This window comes from Electrophorus electricus, unplaced genomic scaffold (genome assembly GCF_041902795.1).
Source record: "Electrophorus electricus isolate QZ-2024a unplaced genomic scaffold, ASM4190279v1 Scaffold32, whole genome shotgun sequence".
Lineage (NCBI taxonomy): Eukaryota > Metazoa > Chordata > Actinopteri > Gymnotiformes > Gymnotidae > Electrophorus > Electrophorus electricus.
The window spans coordinates 1,358,562-1,378,735 of record NW_027658605.1 but is presented as its reverse complement, the minus strand read 5'-3'; the positions used below and the strand labels follow the sequence as shown (position 1 = coordinate 1,378,735).

The following is a 20,174-nucleotide window of genomic DNA, read 5'->3' as shown; positions in this document are numbered from 1 at the left end:
ATCATGCAAATGATTGTGATTAACGCTTTGTCTGTTTAATGAAACTATTATACTATAAACCTAATATTTTAACAGGGCTGGCAACTTTCTAGATCTGATTACTACACGTGTGTGAAGTACAGGTGCTGTAGCTTTACAAAATAGAAAATGTCCACAGTAGCCTAATTATAATATATACATCCAAAATAAACACCAGAAGCCTGGACTAATGCTAATGTACATAAGTGCATTAAATCTATGTAGGACTGCTCGATAGGTAGGATAACAAAACACTTGTCCCGCCATATAAAAGAAATGAGAGCGTGATAAGGACTCCAAGTCGCCACCAGATGGCGCCCGAAACCGCTTAAATGTATTCCAGTCGGAGATGCCTTTTACCTTAACATGCCAGGATACACACTCACTGGATGTTTAATCTTTCGAATGGGTAAGCTATATTTTTATAGTCAGGAAAGATTTTTTATTATTATTAATCAGTTAAGTAATTCAAGCTGTTGCATTTTGCTGAGTTGAGGGAATATTGCATAACCCTGTACTAGCCAAATAATTCGATTTGATGTGCTATTTTGTGGATTAATACCATACCAGGTATGGTGGCAACTTCCATCGAACTACTTTATCATCACAAACTACATCTAAGGAACTACCAGAAACGTAAGTAACGTTAACATTTAGCTTTTTGCAACATGTTTATTCTTCGTCGTTAGCGATAGTTTTATCTGTGAGAAGTGTAGTTGAATTGCTAGTCTGACGGAGAAGACTCAAGCGCTAGAAGTGCTCTGGTTATAGGGGACTTTATTTTGCGACACGTGAAATTAGCAGGCCTTTAGGGAGACCAGCAGCAACAGTTGGCTGTATAGCAGGTGCCAGGGCGCCAGATGTTGCAGGTAGTGTTAAGGTTTTAGGCAAGCATGGGTTTTCTAAGATAGTTATTCACGTAGGAGCTAACGATATACGCCTTCGTCAGTCAGAGATTACTAAAAATAATATTGAAGAGGTGTGTCAATTAGCGAAGGCGATGTCCGATGCTGTAGTATGCTCTTAATAACATAATTAGTATTAAAGTAACTGATTCACAGAAAACTCCTTTTATCTAAAGCTGGGTTTGCTAAATGTTAGATCATCAGCGTCTAAAATGCTCATGATAACTGAAATACTAACAGATCATAGATGTAATGTACTTTTCCTAACAGAAACCTGGATCAAGCCAAACGAGTACATAGCTTTAAATGCAGCGTGTCCTTCTGGCTACAGCTATGTACACCACCCTCGTCTAACTAGCCGTGGAGGTGACATTGCAGTTATTTCTATTGACACATTAAGCATAAACCAGAAAGCCTTTGAAATTATTTTTACTAGCATAAATCATGTAGCCAGCGATAAAAAGCCCACCCAGCCTCTTCCAGGCATCTACAGGCCACCAGGACGCTACTCAGAATTTATTAAGGAATTTGCAGATTTCCTTTACATTTTTGTTGGTGATTTCAACAATATTCACTTTGATAGTGGCCAAGACCCTCTGATGGGCCTTTAGTTCTATATTAGAATCAGTTCGTTTTACCCAATGTATAACAGAACCCATACACTCTGGTGGACATACGCCTGACTTAGTACTGAGCTATGGTGTAGATGTAGTTATACTACTCCATCTCAGACCATTCCTTAATTTCATTTGAACTATGTACGCACAATCACATCAGCCACTGCACCTGGTTTTATTGGCAAACTACCAGACATATAATTTGCGACTAGGATGCCCTCACACCCTACAGAACTTGGTCAAATAACTGAATGCTTAGAATCAGTATTCTGCTGCACACAACTCCGAGGACTGGAAATCATTATACCAGTCACGGTAGTCGGACGTAGTCCCTTGTGACTCCTCCACTTCCGTCCCAGGACCACACTCCCGTATTGTGGGAGTCAGCAGGGTAGCCAAGAACACGGGGGAATTGCATGCACGAGCTGGGGAAGTGTGTCTACTCCCCTTCCTCCCCTTCTTCCTACCCTTCCCAGGCATCCTTCTTCGGTTGGTGTTTCTGTAACGTCTCGAGGTAAACAGGATGCGGGGAAGAGGCACGATTAACCAGACGTTTATTACACACACGAATGATACATAAAACAACCCACATGCTCTGTACACCTTAAACATCAACAAACACACTACGACACAGGAGATGTATATACATTAAAGACGATTACACATAATGCAGAACAGGTGGACAACACGAGAGGACATGGCAACACGGATGAACACACACAAACCAAGACGTTTGAGGAGGGGGTGGGGCCATAACATGACATTGGCAGTCTCCCAGACATACTATTTGTGACTAGGATGCCCTCAAACGCCACAGAACTTCATCAAATAACTGAATGCTTAGAATCAGTATTCTGCTGCACACTTAATGATGTTGCCCCACTTAAGAATAAAAACATTAGGGACAAAAAATTGGTACCTTGGTATAATGACCACATTTGCAATTTAAATCAAAACACTTTCACATTTTAAATAAAAAATTGAATGTAAATGGCACCACACTAAGCTTGTAGTCTTCCGGCTTGCATGGAAGGAGAACCTTCTCAAGTTTAGAAAAGCACTTATTACCGCTCGAACAGCTTATCTCTCAAACCAAATAGAAAAAGAAAAAAATAATCCTAGATTTCATTTTAGTACAATTGCCCATCTAACTAAGAATAAGATTGACACCAATGCTCAGATTACATCACCACCATAGTAGTAAGGAGTTCATGAATTTCTACAATGAGAAAATAAAGCACATTAGAGATAACGTTAAGAGCATTAATATGACATCGGGCAACTACTTAGGTACAACCAAGAACAACCAAGCCAAAAATGACTTTTGAATCCTTTACACCTATCCAAGAGCCAGAAATTGCATATCTGATGTCGCGCTCAAAGTCCTCCAGTGCTTACTAGATTCACTGCCCACACACTTTCTTAAAGAAATTCTACCTGAAGTTATTGAACCTTTACTAAATTTAATAAACTAATCCTTAAATATTGGCTACGTTACTAAATCATTCAAATTTGAAGTAATCAGACCACTTCTCAAAAAATCTAACCTCAACCCATGTCAGCTGTCAAACTACAGACCGATCTCAAACCTACCATTTATTTCCAAGATCCTAGAAAAAGCTGTAGTTCAGCAGCTAAGCGCATATCTGAATCAGAACCGAATGCATAAAGGATGTTGAGAAACTTTCTCTCACTTAATCCTGACAAAACAGAGGTGCTTCTATTAGACACAGAGACAGCTAGATCCTCTAATTACTCAATGAACCTCAGTGAAATCACAGTCACATCTTCCCTAACAGATAAAGATCTTGGAGGTATCATGGATCCCAGTCTCTCGTTCGAAGCTCATGTAAATAATATTTCTAGGAAGGCCTTTCTCCACTTTAGGAACATTTCTAAGATTAGAAACATGCTCTCCTCACATGATGCAGAAAAGCTAGTCCATGCATTTATTACTTCAAGATTGGACTATTGTAATGCCCTACTATTAGGCTGTACTACAAAGTGGTTAAACAAGCTCCAGCTAGTTCAAAATGCAGCAGGCAGAGTGCTCACTAGAACGACAAAATCTGAATCCATCACGGCTATCTAAGATACTTTACATTGGCTCCCAATAAAATTTCATATTGATTATAAAATACTTCTAATTACCTACAAAGCATTGAATGGTCTTGCTCCACAGTTCCTTAGAGAACTCTTAGTTCATTATAAACCACCATGTCTGCTTAGATCGAAAGGTGCAGGTTCTTTACTTGTACCAAGACACTTTACTTGTTTTTTCATTTTATAATGATATTTTTCTCTTTAAATTGTTATTATTGTGGTGACTGTTGTCAGCCAGAGGAGGATGGGCCCACCGTTTAGTTTTAGTTCCTCTCAAGGTTTCTTCCTCATGCTCTAGTGGGGTTTTTCTTGCCACTGTCAGCCTTGGCTTGCTCACTGGTGGCTTGGACTTGGACATTTGTAAAGGTGCTTTGTGACATCTGTTCTAAAAAGCGCTATATAAATAACTTTTGATTTTGATTTTTGATTTGATCTCCTGAGGAAAAGCCAGAGTAGCTCCCACTCTGAGGCAGATGCTTCCTCTGTGAGCCATTTCCCACCACTGGATGAGCCCCAGAGAGAGCGAAGGATCCGCGGCCCACAGGCTGCTGTCAGAGAAGAGCGGCCCCACTTCAGGCAGGTGGCAAAGAGCTATAATTACAGAGCATACCTAAAAATACACAAATGGCATGCTTTGGAAAAATAAATATAAAAATTAGTGAGGGTCACCCTGACAGCGAATACATTTGTTTCTGTGTTTTTAAAAGTTTATTTTATTAATGAAACCTGTTTAGCATTACCGATATCATAACACCAGGTATGTACACCGTGTTCTAACGCTGTTTTAGGGAGAAGAAGAAGGGGAGCTTGACTCTGGTGCAGTCTCTGGCCCAGAACCACACCGACATCCTGCTTCCCAAGCTCCACGATGTGTGCCTGACTGTGGTCCAGAGGGGCCCTCTCAGGGACAAAAGATTCTCTAATCAAATCATATAAACAATGGCCCAAAAAGGAGCTTCGCATTTTGCTGTCCGAGCTGGAATTGCTCTGTTTTGTGACCAAAATGGTTCTAACTTGATGAAGAGTCAATTTGGAATGTTCTAGCGAGGAATATCTTGTCCTTAAACATGGTAGGTAGTACAAACTGATGCTTTTCCTTCTCTGACACACCAAGTAAATCTGCCACATATCGGATGAGTCCGATCGGCGTGTTTAAACAGGCACATCCCCATGGAGTGCCTGAACACCTGAGCCCCATGTCCACTGTCTCAGTTGAAGAATCTGAGCTCCATGGTGTCGCGTGCTTCCATGACAACACTGGCGCACATGTCCACCGACCTGTGGAGGGCCATGGACGCCAAGGCGGAGTTGGTTGCCTGCATGCTGCCGCACAAGGCGGGCGAAAGCAACCTCTTCATCAGGGAGGACAAGGACCTTGCGCTCGGTGCCATGGTGCAGAGCTGCTCGCCCACTCAGGTCATTCATGCTCTGCTGGCCGGGGAACTCAGGAAGGATCACCTCACCAACACCTCTATAAATTTGTTTTGAAAACGGTCATGCAGCCATTTGACCAAAATAAATTACACTGCCAAAAGAGACTTTTAGTAGAAGACAGAAACACATTTATAGTACAGCAGAGCCCTGCTACTACGAGGCAGTAATAGTGGAATCTAGACGCTATAATAGGTTCATAATAATTACACGCTATAATAGGTTTCCAATGTTGGGCAGTAGTTTAGCTGGGGCCTGGGAATATTGACATACCTATCGATATCTTGGTGCCCTTTTTTTTGTTTTGGCTCCTCCTACAGGTCCAGCAGTCTGTGATGTCATCCCACGATAGATCAGGAAGCAGCTCCCTTCGTCACCAGCTCCCTGACCAGCCCTACCATTGGCCCGTGGCCTACTCGCTCGGCCAGAGGAAAGCCTGTATCCTTACCTCCTTACCACGGAGAGACATGAGGGATTCGGACATTGAACATCAGCTCGATTATTGAACTTGATTATTGTAGTTTCTGGGCTTATTGTTTGTTTTAATGCCTTCATTTTTTTAAAAAAATAGTGTTTTTTACAAACAGACTAACAAACTGTATTAAATGTATCTCAAATGCAATGTGTGATTAATGTGTTTAACAAGTTGATTGTTGTATTTTGAATTCCATGGGAGGTATAACTATAAAAAATAGTTCTTTGGAACTTAGTGGCAGTATTTGTTCAAAACACATGTAACATCAAGCTCTTATGTAACCTTTATAGGATCTTCACCTCAGACTTTGAATTTTGGCTTAATTTAAAGGGATATTGTAGGCTAATTGGAGCTAATTCTATAACTATAGTAGTGAACTGTATTACTACAGAGAAATCTTTTTTGGGATTGTGTGTGTTTAAAATAGAAAACAAAAATTGAAACGGGTAATTTATGAGGTTTCAGATTTCCTGTTCTGCTGGACTGAGGGCATGTTGCTATATTGACAAAATCCAAGTAACTGCAAAATCTTTAATTGTACAATATATAAACACAGGCAGTGGTAGTTCAGCAGTTAAGGTACTTGACTTGTTCTCGGAAGATTGCTGGTTCACTGCCACGTTGCCACTGTTGGGCCCCCGCGCAAAACCCTTAACCCTCAATTGCTCAAATCGTACTCAGTCATAATTGTCGCTTTGAATAAAAGTGTCAGCTAAATGACATAAATGTAATCAGCACAGTCAAAGATTGATTAAACACACTAAGTCCAATACTAAGAGACTGGTACAGTGGATGAGGCACAGAGCAGGATACAGCACTATTTTTTTGCTTTCCATCAGCAAGTGCTACCTGGATGCAGTCTTGCTACTTGGGGATTTTGCAGGCTTTGACTCCTTGGGTGTGTGATGAGGATTTTGCTTCAGTTAAACTCCTCATGAACATGTCTGACAAACTTGCACGTATGTTCTACCAGGACCTCATTTAATACTTCTCTTTCAGTAACTTGGAGCCTGTGGTTTTTGTTTGCTATTTCTGACATAACTGGGCAACATTTTACATTGAATGTATATATGGAATCCACAGAATCTATACCATAATACTGTAAAGAAATAGTATACTTTATACATTGTAGCTAGTCCATGCTAGAAGCTCCCAAACAACTCCACATAAACTTCAGCTCAAATAAGCCTCTTCCTTTCCATGATGTCCAAAAGTATTGGCGTTCAAATCATTCTTATAATAAATGGGAAGCTGATTGACAGCACGCGGACCTTTAAACGGTTAAAAGGAGAACTAAATAAGACAAGTGAAGGGTCTACGTTTTCATCTAAACCTCCTCCATTTGTTGAAACACCTGCCAATCACGCCACTTGCCCAGGAAACATATGAAGTAAATAATAGTCACCCACCCCACTTTTTATGTAATTGAATTTTCTTTGACAAAATCTGAAGTTATCTTATACTGGAAGCATGTTTTAAAATGCCATTTAAAATGACAGGCACGATTGTTGTGGAAATTTACCAGAAAAGCACGAAATATTTAGCGTGGGATTCTGGAGAACGGATGCATGTAGACGGCTGAAATCGGTAAGCAGGTAGATGTATTAGTCCTAAGAAATGTTATGTTGATAAATGTAGTACTTAATATTCGATGCTATCAAGTGATTTATATGAGTCTGCCAGTTTGGGCCCGTAGGTGCAGCAGGCGGACAAGCAGACACTAGTTTTGATTATGTCTGGACAAAGAGTAAAATAAATGTGAGCTTTTATCTTGTCTACTGGCGAGGTTCAATACGTGCACTTGAAATTCCATTTTATGACGTTACACCTGTCCATGTCACCTTGTTGCCATGGAACGAAGAGTCCGTAGAGTAGCGAATTGATATTTGGTGGAAATCTTCTCACTCCGGTCGATATAGCGTGCTAATAATTTCAATTCTTTAAATTAAGAACCACAGCACAACATGGATGATCATGAATTATATCCGTTCGGTTTTCTTGAGCCTTCTTTCCGTAAGGTTAAAGGTGGGAAAATAATCAACACTGAGGGTAAGTTATGAAGTTAACTAGCGGTTAGCGTTAGCGTTAGCTAGCTAGCGTTAGCTAAATCATAGATCGTGTTTTGTTGTTGTTGTTTTTTAATCTGCTGTTTTAGTTTTAATTTTGAATATAGCCCCTAACTAGATCTGCATAGCATTCCTTTGGTTAGTGGCCCTGTTTTCATCTTTCCCTAAAGGAATATTCTCTTCCCCTTCAGATTCCTCCAGTGGGATCGCCAAGAAAGTAAAATTCGAGAGCAATTACTACCTGCGGAGTCCTGGTCCTCGGATTCGGCCGGGGACGCCCTGGCCCTCGGATCCAGGGTTCAGTTCAACCGATGGCTTACCTGCCCTGGTCTTTTCCCCCTCTGGAGCCTCAGACAAGGCTGCGTCGTCGTCCAGCCAGCGGGGAGAAGACGCCCGTCAGAAGCGGTGCAGCCTGAAGAGGAAGAGAGAAGGGGAACACAGCAGCGACAGCGTACAGATCCTGGAGGATCTCTACACCCCTTCATTGTCCAAGCGCGTGGCCAGGAGCGGAACAACCACCTCTTCCACCCAGTCCATTGCGTACTCCGGTTGTACCGCAGATAGCAGCAAATCGATAAGTGATTGCGAATACCAGCTGGTGCAGAATGAAATCCTCTGCTCTGCCTCCAACAGCTACGAGGTTCTGCACTACCTTGGTTGTGGAAGTTTTGGCCAGGTGGCCAAATGCTCCTAGAAGGACACCAATGAAATGGTTGCCATCAAGATACTGAAAAACCATCCATTCTTTGCTCGACAGGGTCAGATCGAGGTGGGAAAGTTTTGCCTGCTTTTTTGGAGCTTTTGATATGGAATCAGCTGTAGCCCCGATTCTGTTTGTTGGTATCAGATGTGCTAACTCACACTGTGGAATCTGTATACAGCCAGGGTAGCACAAAAACACTTGTGTTTGGTATCAGCACACTAGTTCTAATTTTCAAAGCATCAGTAGGAACTAGTTCAGATAACACATCGACAGCTTGAAGCTTACTATAAAAAGAAGGCTTAGCTACAATTGCATAAGCCATACCTGTTTGGATGTGTATTAAAAAAAAAAGTGCAGAAAAATTAAATCTGTCTTTCCTCATTTGCTCCTCCTCAGGTGAGCATCCTGAGACGGCTGAGCAGGGAGAACGCAGACGAGTTCAACTTCGTGCGTGCGTATGAGTGCTTCCAGCACAAGAAGCACATGTGCCTGGTGTTCGAGATGCTGGGGCAGAGCCTCTACGACTTCCTGAAGGACAGCATGTTCAGCCCGCTTCTGTTGAAGTGCGTCCGGCCCGTGCTGCAGCAGGTCGCCAAAGCGCTCATGAAGCTGAAGAGCCTGGGCCTGATCCACACCGACCTCAAGCCCGAAAACATCATGCTGGTGGACCCCGTCAGGCAGCCGTACAGGGTCAAAGTCATCGACTTCGGCTCGGCTAGCCACGTCTCCGAGGCCGTGTGCTCCAGCTACCTGCAGACCAGATACTACCGGTGAGAGACACGTGCTGAGGCGTGTTAGAAATAAGTGTGCACTTGTTGCACTCGAGTGTGCTTTAGAGTAGAGCTGCACATTTTGGCAGTTGCGATGACCCTGCTACACATTAAAATCGTGATAAGCATTACAGTTAACTGGAGCACGACTGATTCATATTTGATTTATAAGTGATTTAATTTTAGTGATTCATGTGAGTGCTGTTATTTAGCAAAATACCTGATGAACCCTCTTCAGTGTCTGAGATTAGTTAGGATGCTCCGAGTTGCAGGCTTTGGTAATATTAGTATTGGTCATGTCTATACAAAACTGCTGTTGCATTGTAGCTATACCATTAATTAACAGTGTTGTTTACTGAGTAACAGTGTTTAACTGCATTGATACTCTGTATTTACTTAATGGAAAACAGAACATCATTGTAGTGTCAGTGCATTTTTGCATATAGTTCCATGTTAGAATAGTGGGTGTGTAATGTAAAGTGGTGTGTAGGGGGGAAAAAAAAACCTGGACTCATCAACAAAATACTATTTAAATCTTTTACATTTTCATGAATGAATTCAGCACCCTTTGTGTTAAAGCAATTGCCGCCGAATCACCACAAACTAGGGAATCAGCCGAGACTGATTTCATGATGGCGATATCTGTGTTTTTGGTCTAGGTCACCTGAGATCATCCTGGGTCTCCCTTTCTGCGAGGCCGTGGATATGTGGTCGCTGGGCTGTGTCATCGCCGAGCTGTTTCTGGGCTCCCCCCTGTATCCGGGAGCCTCTGAATATGATCAGGTAAGCACACGGGCCTTTGAGCTGTGCCTAGTCTTTTTCACGCATCTTGGGCTTGGATTCACGGAGCTCTGTAGAATTTCGCTGATTTGGGGTCGGTTCTTTCACTTTCTTTTCACACTTTTCTCACTGTGTGATGAAGACGTAAATCTTGTTTGTGAAAAGAGTGGCGTAGTGTTGCTAATGGAAATGGCCGTTCTTCTAACTATGCAGTTTGTTAGGGAGTCCATAATGGCTAGCAAGGAAGAGAGTGAATGTATGGTTTGAGCTTTTAGCTACTGCTTTGGCTAGCTTATTTTTAGGAATAATATAAATAAGAGTTTCTATGGCCTGTTTTTCTTTTCTTTTTTTTTTTATACATGCATTTTGAAAATGGAAGGATGAACACAAAATAAAGTCGTAATCCTCTTGCCGTGTGGTGTCTCTGCAGATCCGTTACATCTCCCAGACGCAGGGCCTACCAGCAGAGTACCTGCTGAGCGCAGGGACCAAGAGCAACTATTATTTCCACAGGAGCCCTGACTCCAGCTGCCCCCTGTGGAGACTCAAGGTTTGCCAGTCTTTAAATGCCAAATACCATGTGTTTGTTTCATAAGGGATGTAACTTAATGATGTCATGTAACTTTATGGTGGAGCTGAATGGTTGATTTTTTTTCTTTCCTTTCTCCAGACGCCTTCAGAGCATGAGGCAGAGCATGGCATCAAGTCCAAAGAGACACGGAAGTACATTTTCACCTGTCTTGACGACATGATGCAGGTTATTTTGGCTTTTGTGCACATAACTGTACGCATTGCTTTACTGTTGTGATGTGAATTTGAAGAACGTGAGAAACAGCTTCCACGGCTCACGTTGTAGAGCAGGTTGAGCAAGGTGCTAGCTCAAAGGTCGAGCGTTCGTGCCGTTATAATGAGGAACGCACATGAATCGCTCTGGAGAACGGCATCTACGAAAGGCAGAGCAATGCATAGTAACTTGCTGCAGAACTTGCTGCGTCTTAGGTGGATCGGTGCCCTCTGCTGGTGTTTAATATGACTCACCCCTGGGTCTCTCACGCAGGTCAATGCGACCAGTCTGGAAGGCGCAGACGTCTCGGCGGAGAAGGCAGACCGGCGGGAGTTCATCGACCTGCTGAACAAGATGCTCACGCTGGACGCTGACAAACGGATCACGCCGATGAAGGCCCTGAAGCACCCGTTTGTCACCATGAGCCACCTCCTCCAGTTCCCTCAAAGTGCCCAGTGAGTTGTTCCAGGCCTTCCAATCTACATGTCACAGTTTTTAAAAAAAATTAAGGAACACCATCTTAATTTACAAATCCAAATGGTAGTACTGTAACTTGCCCCCCGCCCATGTCTCTCTCTCTCTCTCTCTCTCTCTCGCTGCAGTGTGAAATCTTGCTTCCAGAAAATGGAGATCTGCAATCGGCAGTGCACAGGGTGTGATGGCAGCAAGAGCCTGTTTGGCAGTGGGGGTGGGGCGGGGGGCGGGGCCAGCACAGCTGCCAACCTCAATGACACCTTCAGCAGCTGGCTCGCCCAGCACAGCCAGGTGGGACAACCGGCACAGCAGGGCGGGTTCAAGAGGTCAAAAGATCGCCAAGCAGAGAGCCGGGCTAGGTACTCCCTGCTTCTTATTGCACTTTTTAATGGTTGGCATTAGCGCTAAAACTCCACACTAATTCAGTGCAAGGGAACCCTAGAACAGGACTCGAGACCTACTGGTCTAGTGTGTGGGTCTGCATAGTGGGTACAACTGTTGTAACAAGTGCTGGATGGCTCTGTGCCATCACACTTTGGTGATAGGTTGTGTGTGTTCACTCGAGTGTGCAGTGTGTGTTGAGAGTGTTGACGTGCTCCTCTGACCCTGTGCCAGACCTGTGTCCTCCCCCGTGCATGGCATGGGCGACGCATCGGAGCCCATTATCATCTCTGACACGCCCAGCCCAGCTATGAGCGTCATCATCATCTCCAGCGACTCGGAGGACGAAGATGACACCAAAGTCCAGCCCACCAGGTGCCCTCGCCTCGTCTTTTTAAAGCCATTATGAAATCCTTCCTAACACTTTCCTTGCCGTCACTCATCTTGTTGTTTAACCCTTCCTTCCCTTCCTTGGCCCCAACTCCCAGCTGCGGCGGGCGAACGTCATGAGCTGCGTGACGGCGCAGCACTCCGACATGTCCACATACATCCCGCTCAGCCCCAAGTGTCTGCCCAAGTTCGTGTAGAGCGCCACCAACCTGCCCAAGTGTTTTTTTGTTTTTGTTTTTTTTTACTTTGAATAAAAAACTTTGAATTGAAGTCGCTGACTGTGCCATGCCTTTCTGTGGGAGGCCCCATTTTTAACATTTTTTTTAACAATACCCATATTTTTATACATTTATATTTTGATGTTGATGGTTTTGGTTCTGTGTGAAGTTAAAATATTTTTTTATGCTGCACTTGGCCTCAATTAATGTATTTTAAACATATTGGATGTGAGTCCTTGACCAGCATGTCAATAAAGCTTCATCCAGTTGCTCTTGTCACAATGTGTTCAGTTCTTCTTAAAAGGGTAACATCGCAATTCTAAATTGTATTACAGTAAAGCAAAACATTAAAGGTTATTTGGTTGTACTATTCTATTGATCCTATAGTCAGTGGCTATCAATAAGAAATGATCAAGCACAGTTTTATTGGGTGTGTGTCTGGAAAGAGAACTACAGCTCCCGGCGAGATTTTTGGTTCAAGATTAATCATCATGCAAATTATTGTGATTAACGCTTTGTCTGTTTAATGAAACTATTATACTATAAACCTAATGTTTTAATAGGGCTGGCAACTTTCTAGATCTGATTACTACACGTGTGTGAAGTACAGGTGCTGTAGCTATACAAAATACAAATGTCCACAGTAGCCTAATTATAATATATGCATCCAAAATAAACACCAGAAGCCTGGACTAATGCTAATGTACATAAGTGCATTAAATCTAGGTAGGACTGCTCGATAGGTAGGATAACAAAACATTTGTCCCGCCATACAAAAGAAATGAGAGCGTGATAAGGACTCCAAGTCGCCACCAGATGGCGCCCGAAACCGCTTAAATGTATTCCAGTCGGAGACGCCTTTTACCTTAACATGCCAGGATACACACTCACTGGATGTTTAATCTTTCGAATGGGTCAGCTATGTTTTTATAGTCCGGAAAGATTTTTTATTATTATTAATCAGTTAAGTAATTCAAGCTGTTGCATTTTGCTGAGTTGAGGGAATATTGCATAACCCTGTACTAGCCAAATAATTAGATTTGATGTGCTATTTTGTGGATTAATACCATACCTGGCATGGTTTTAATGGCACATGGTCAATACTTGCTGTCAAAATACAGAGGTTCATAAGAACCTCCTTCCTTCATAAGGAGACTCCTGTTTTTGAAACTGTTTCGCGCTAACACCACTGTTTCTGCATACTAGCTCTTACTGCTTTTTTGCAACATGTTTATTCTTCGCCATTAGCGATAGTTTTATCTGTGAGAAGTGTAGATGAATTGCTGTTCTGTGACGTGGGAGACAAGGCAGGATGCAAAGACGAGCCGTGGTTCACATGGGACAGATGTTTATTAACACACAAAACAAAATGAAACCAAACACGAAGAACATTAAGCACTAACATCGGAGGCTCGTCGCTTTCAGAGTCCTCTGACCCGGTCTATAAACCACAGGAAGGATCCTCATGGCGGGCCTCCTCCACCTCCACTGATGGATCCTCAGAGCGGTCGGATTCGGTGTCTGACCTGAGGCCGACGTCAACATACTCCTCACTCCTGCTGTAATCCTCCTGGTAGTCCGTGGGGGGATAGTAGGACCCTGCAGAGTCTGTCCCTGGATATTGGTAGTCGTAATCGTACGGGTCCCGGTAATCCAGTGAAGGTAGGCAGGACTCTGCAGCATCTGATCCTGGACCACCACCAGGGCCCCCCCAAAATCCTCCAGAGATACTCTCCCCTGATGTGATGACAGGGAGTGTTCCCACAAGTATGGAGGATTCTCCTGCATGGGTTGGGTAGAAGCAGCTACACTGCTTCTTCCCCTTTTTCTTCTTTCCCTTGGCTCGAGGCAACCTTCAACGGTCGGTGTTCCTGTGACGTGAAGCCGGATGCAAAGATGAGCTGCGGTTCAGATGCCACAGACGTTTATTATCATACAGAACAAGACAAAACCAAACACGAAGAACATTAAGCATTAACACTACTTAGAACATAACAGGCAGTCTTAAAACACAACAAAGCAGCATACATGGGGTCAAACACTGACAAACAACAACAAAACAAGGGTTTAAATATGTGTGCTCACAATTAAAAGAACTATAGACAGATGCTGGTTCACTCCTAACATCTGCAAATTAAAATACAAGTTGGTTATTTCTCAAAAAGGACTGAAGCTCTTCCTCCGTCAGTGAAGCACCCTGGTAGTGTTCTCATATGTGGCGATGGAAGTGACGTCCATGTAAATAGGTGTTTAATCACTGCCATGTGCTACTTGGAAAATAAATTAATCTTTTAGTATGAACAATGTTGGGGATAAAGAAAGGGGACTTGTACATCTCCAATAGCGATTAGAAGACAATAACTGACACTAGGACACCTCATCTAAATATGTTGACTTGACAAGTATAGTATTATTCATGTTATACATCTATGGGTTAAAAATATGGAAAAAGTGTTTTAACAAGAACGCCAGAGGGGGCATTTACTATTTTGTGGAGAATAAAAAATGGCTCATTTTAATGTGTTAAAATTTTTTAAATTCTTTTGCAGAGAGGGAAGGGTGAAAGGACTGAGAAAGAAGGTTAGCACCTGCCAACCGGTGCTGGGAGTAGGCCTCACTCACCTGTCATGCACAAGAGACCTGCAGTCCCAGGGCACAGTAAAGGCTAATTTACTCCCTACATATAAAAGCTTGTAAAACTTGTTTCTGTTAGAGTGCTCCTAGACTGAGGTACCTACATTCCCAAGTCTGAAAGGTGAGATTCTACCTGTGCACGTAGAAAATCAGGTAGGCTGTTTTTGTCCTGCTCTTCAGGATGGCTGGCTCAGTGCTTCTTGATACTTTTAAGTCACTGAATGACAACCAGCTCTGTCCTTCTCCCTCAGCTGTGTCACTGATATAGTGGCCTGTCGGAGTAGTCGGTGGTCCTTAGTCATTTAATAGTTTCTACTGCACGTGTATAAATAATGTCAGATTACTCACCATGGTCCATGCTGTCACCTAAATGAGAAACCACCGCCTGGAGTCTGTAGGTGCCAGTGGGTGCACATTCCTGCAACAAACAAATACATCTTTTTTTTCATACGATTAACTGAAAACGCATCACGGATCGAACGCCATCTCTGTATTAACAGGCCTCTTTCATTCTCTCTCATTCTGTCTCTGTGTCTCTCTCAGCTTGCATCTCTCTTCTTTTTGGTCTCTCTCTCTCCTCACCGGTAGGCTTACTTGCTGTCCTCTAGCTCCCTGTCCTTCTCCTCTCTCATTTACTACTGATGGGTTAAAAGAACTTAGTCATTATGGCAGATACTAATACACAGCCATATTATCACTCCACTGTAAGAAAATGGCACAGCTCTACCTGGCTGGGGACTGGAGTTTTCCCCCAGTTTATCATTTTGCATTTCTTGCGGTTTGTCCTGGGTTCCCGCTGCTCCACTGAGGACAAACCACAAAGCCATTCAGTCGGCATTTTGTAGCTAAATGGGAATGGGTGGACAGAGAAGTATGTGGGCACGGGTTGATGGTACGAGCTCACCTCGACTGCTGCCTGAGAGAAGCCACCCCAGGAAGGGCAGAGAGATCCAGCTCGGACGGGACGTCCATCACGTCTGAGAGCTTTTGGCCCAGCATGTCAAACCGCTTAAGGTGGAGGACGAAAATACTGTTCCAAGAGGAAAAGTGACTTAAGGACTGGAAGTGTGTGTGAGTGGAGGAGGGTGTGTGTGTTGGACTGGTTTAAAACTCATTCTTTAAGGTCATCTACGTCAGACGAGACTCACCGTGGCAGTGTGAAAAACTCCACCTCTTCAGTTGCCTCGCAGCCTGCTTCACACTCACAAAAACGCTCCAGTAGTGTTGGCTGAAAAAAGAAAGAGGCCCTTTCATTGAGAGTGATAAAATCAAAATGGTAGCATGTCATAACTGTATTCTCTCCTTTACAACAGGGTAATGAAGCCTTATCCAAAGAGGGTGTGTGAGGTGACCGACCTTAAAGTAAGTGTGTAGGCTGTCAGTCGTAGCAGGGCTCAGATTTACAGAGAGGTGGTTGTAAACATCCACTCTGCAGCTCTGCTTTCCACAGCTTTCACAAAATGGAGAACAGAAATGTTACAACATTTGCACAGAAATAATCTCCTGCATCCCTTATACAGTGCGAGTTATCACATGCTAATATGCTCAGTTTTACAAGTAGATAACATCTTATCTAATGTGAAGCATCAGAGCAGAAAACATTTAGAATGCTCAGTCCATGTCTGTTGTTTTCCCAAACTCACACACTCTCTGAGATTTGAAAGCTATGTGATGAATACAAGCTGAACTTGTGAGCATTTTAAATGTTCATATTTAAGTTATGTATGTTATGAAACTTTCATGAATACTTTAAACAGAGATGTCCGGAGAAAGCGCCTACTCTCTGTGAGAAAATGTACTTTAAACAAACACGTTAAGACTGGTTAAGACCAGTCCATTAACACAAAGGAGATATGCAACAGTGATACCTAATTACCTGGTGCATGTGAGCACAGACTTGATATGAAACTCAAAGTTTGCCACAGGGCAGATGTAAGAGAAGAAAGAGGCCCTGAGTCTCTCTCCCTCCTCTTTCAGCTGCAGTAAGCAGAGCATCAGGAACTCATGAGCATCCTGTGGAGGACAGCACAGGAGAACATCAGAGGAGGATTTGCTCCTGGACTTCAACAGCAGCACGGTGAGAAAACAAAGGTGGCCGTGTGCAGTTCCTGCAGGGTACTGCGTGAGGTTCTGATGTGTTCTGAATGGCTGAGGGGGCCATTTAGCTGGACCTGTTCATAGTCCTCTTCGAATGCAGGGCAGCGGGCTGAAACACACTCAAGCAGGGCTCCCAGGAGCTGCACCTTCTGCTTTGTGCTGCAAGTGGTGAGCCGGGCCTGCTGCAGATCTGAAAAACATCTACACACAGCAACAGGGAGACCAAGTGGTTTATATCTCTGAGCATCACAGCACCTCCTTAAGCACTCATGATTAAACAGTTCATTTAGACCCATGTGAAGCCTCTGGTTCTGAACGGGTACCTGAGCATCTGGCAACTAGAAGGATCCGTCAAGCAGGATGACTGAGCTCTGATGGGTCTCCAGAAGCAGGAGATACTCAGTAGGCACTGCAGAGTGGCGTTCATATAGCAGCTGTTCCCAATGTTGGGAAACCTAACAGGTCATCCATGTTAAAAATAGATTTAGTGCACAAGCTCTGAAACATCCAGGCCACTACATGTCAGTATAATGGCTGTTTCATAATGTGAAGAAGAACTGCTAAATGACTTACTGCTCATTTAATTACAATATGTTTGTATTTGTATAGGAGAAAAAGACTGAGCTTCACCTGTGTAAACTGTAAAATCATCTACTCTTAATAGGCTGTGTAGTAAAACGCGGTGTGTATTCTCGTCTTTACCCGAGCTGCCGAATGTTGAGGTGTTCGACAGCGGAATGGATGGGGGTGTGGCCTTGGCCCTCACCCTGACCAATCTGACGCCTCCTTTTACTCCTGAGGACGTGCAGCAGCTGTCCCAATAAATTCTGCGGCTGAACACGAGTGTCTGCTTGCATCAGAACAGCCGGAAACCTGAGAGACAGAAAAGAAGGGAGAGATGAATACACAGTGGCCAGTTATGCACAAAATGTTCACATAACAACCCTTAGACAGATAAAGGTGTGAAGAATGAAAAATACAATGATGTTTTTTCTCGTTTTATGCCCCAAGGAAGTTACAATGGCAGTGCCATTGGGTAACCACCATGCCACACTTTTCTCTGCCACGAAGATTAATTTTGATAATGTACCCACCTCTCAATGCGCACGGAGTCCACATCTTTATCTGCAGCCTCTGTATAGAGAACAGAAACTTGGAGTAAATGTCCTTAACCAAAAACAGACTATGCATTTGAACAACATGATCAAATCTGCTGAGCTCTAACCAGGAACAATCACTGCTGTAGTCCTGAGCGACTCATATGAGGAGGAGGAGGAGGCTTGACCAGGAAGGCACGACTGGGTAGAAGAGGCATTGTGGGATATGTCCACAGGTGAAAAGGAAGAAGCAGTACTGAAGATCAGGGACCCCTCAGAGGAAGAGGGGCAAGAAGTGGAGGTGGTCACATTCGCGGCGTGACCATCTAATGCCACGCAGGAGTCAGACACTTTGGAGGATGAGATTATGTGTCTCCACCAACTTCTATTCGTTTTCTCCTTCTTCTTTTTCTGTAGAAAAGCATTGTAGAAACGTATTGATTTGTATATGAAGTATTATCGCGACTTAGCGATATCTCGGTATTCTTACAAGAATCTCATTTTGATTTAAAAAACAAAACAAAACAAAACTTTTTAATCATCTGCATTTGCGCTAGTTTTTTTAACAGGAAAATGCTAATTAGTTACGCACTGTAACGGCCCGAGTGCCGCTGGTCAAGGAACAGGACGTACAGACTCGCTCCACGGAGACGTTTATTAACGATTATTAACATACGATACAGACACCGGCACTCACGTATAACACAAACTGTGACCGTGAACACGAACATGATCAACGACTGACAATAAGGCACACACTAACAAGGGTTTAAATACATACAAACATGACAAGAGTAAACCGATGCAGGTGTGTGCTGAACAACATAGGCAAGGTTACGCACGAGACAGTCAACGAAGAACTCCCAGTGCACGCGGCGGGCCATACCACGTGACCAGTGGAAGCGTTCCGTGACATGCACAATAAATCTTAATCCTTTTCAGATTATCGTATTTAAAATCGTTCCCAAAGTGTAGGAAAAAACATACATACCTTCATACACGAGCAAACACAGCCCATCCTGTTCGAATCTGTGATCTACTCGATTAGAGAATTAAGTAAAATATCAAATATGGTTTTTACAGGTCCTTTAACTGATATTCGCGATACAGCGCACCTCATTGTTTTGTTTTAAAACGGAGTTTTGACTCTTAGATGTTCTGAATATGTATTATTTTGTCATTACTGATGCAAGTTCTCAGTTCTCATACGTTGTCACCCTCTTGAAAATAAATATTATTTACGTGTGTGTGTGTATGCGTTTCAAACGTAAGATTCTTTAACTTCCGCAGTATAGTTTGGTAAATTCAGGTAGCGTAATGTTTTTCCTAAAATCCTCACTGTCTCGCCCTGTGGTAAGGAGAAATGTTCCAAATATGACAGGTTACGTTTTATCATAGATAACTGGCTACAAAGTTACATTTGCGCCCTAATTTCTCTAGACATACATCTATAAGCATTGTTACTTTAAAACGCAATTAGTCTTGCGCTCTGGCAAACGTGTGCACCTGTAAATAATTACAATTATTTTAATGTACAACTTATTTTATTGTATAACCACACTGTAAATAGAATCCATAAGAATGTATTCAAAGCCAGAGTTGTAACGTTCAGTTATTTTTACAGGTAGAGGATTACTGTGCTTCTACTATCTCTTAGCAACAAGTGATTTTTTTTTTCTTCAGTATGACATGTGGGATAGTTTAGGGAACCTGATTTTTTTGTTAGATAAATATGTGTGGGTTATGACCGTTAAAAAGACCTGAACAAAAAAAATGTTTGGATTTTTATTCGCTGTCACCTTTCATCACGGGCAACATAAAAAATCACACTACTGCAATATCGCTAACATGTTACTGGCATGCGAATAAGACACCTGAGCACAGAGAGAAACCCAGTGTTATGATTACAGTTGACATTGGAACTAGCTAGATAGCTCATATTAAGACACTTCTTTGGAGAACACGTGCTAAAGTGTTTTCCCCACAATCTATATGCATAATTTATTTGCCAACTGTGACCAGAGAGAGAACATAGCTAGCTACCTTACTCACAGCCTAGGACTTGAATGGATTTTGATGAGGACTGCATATGCCTGGGATCAATTCAAACACGTCATGACGATGATATAAAACCTGATGAAACAAGCTTGACAAGCAGCAGTTCCGTTTTTCCGTGAAAGTATCAAGCACAGATGAAGACGTTTCTATGGTTATCTCGGTTTTATAAATAT

The 20,174-nt window shown here is 42.9% G+C and overlaps 1 protein-coding gene, 1 long non-coding RNA gene and 1 pseudogene across 3 annotated transcripts; 2 read left to right on the top strand and 1 right to left on the bottom strand.

The window, feature by feature from the left end:
• The first annotated feature begins 596 nt into the window (after positions 1-596).
• On the top strand, positions 597-5,754 carry LOC145655710 (uncharacterized). 2 transcript variants are annotated; one of them, XR_014121690.1, is made up of 4 exons: positions 597-654; positions 4,085-4,223; positions 4,436-4,713; positions 5,395-5,754. It is a non-coding gene; the product is annotated as an uncharacterized LOC145655710 (long non-coding RNA). The 2 variants fall into 2 exon arrangements; XR_014121689.1 differs by having other exon boundaries at positions 4,436-5,754.
• Positions 5,755-6,489: 735 nt separating this feature from the next.
• LOC145655697 (homeodomain-interacting protein kinase 1-like) lies at positions 6,490-12,094 on the top strand (annotated as a pseudogene).
• A 1,352-nt stretch (positions 12,095-13,446) lies between these two features.
• On the bottom strand, positions 13,447-18,770 carry LOC145655688 (ubiquitin carboxyl-terminal hydrolase 29-like). The gene is made up of 10 exons (XM_081709177.1): positions 18,536-18,770; positions 18,072-18,354; positions 17,941-17,980; positions 17,549-17,719; positions 17,170-17,301; positions 16,921-17,047; positions 16,626-16,762; positions 16,106-16,199; positions 15,898-15,977; positions 13,447-15,779 (listed from the first exon to the last, which is right to left on the bottom strand). Exons 4-10 carry the CDS (start codon positions 17,701-17,703, stop codon positions 15,650-15,652), a joined length of 855 nt encoding a protein of 284 aa, XP_081565303.1. The 5' UTR covers positions 17,704-17,719; positions 17,941-17,980; positions 18,072-18,354; positions 18,536-18,770; the 3' UTR covers positions 13,447-15,649.
• Positions 18,771-20,174: the final 1,404 nt, after the last annotated feature.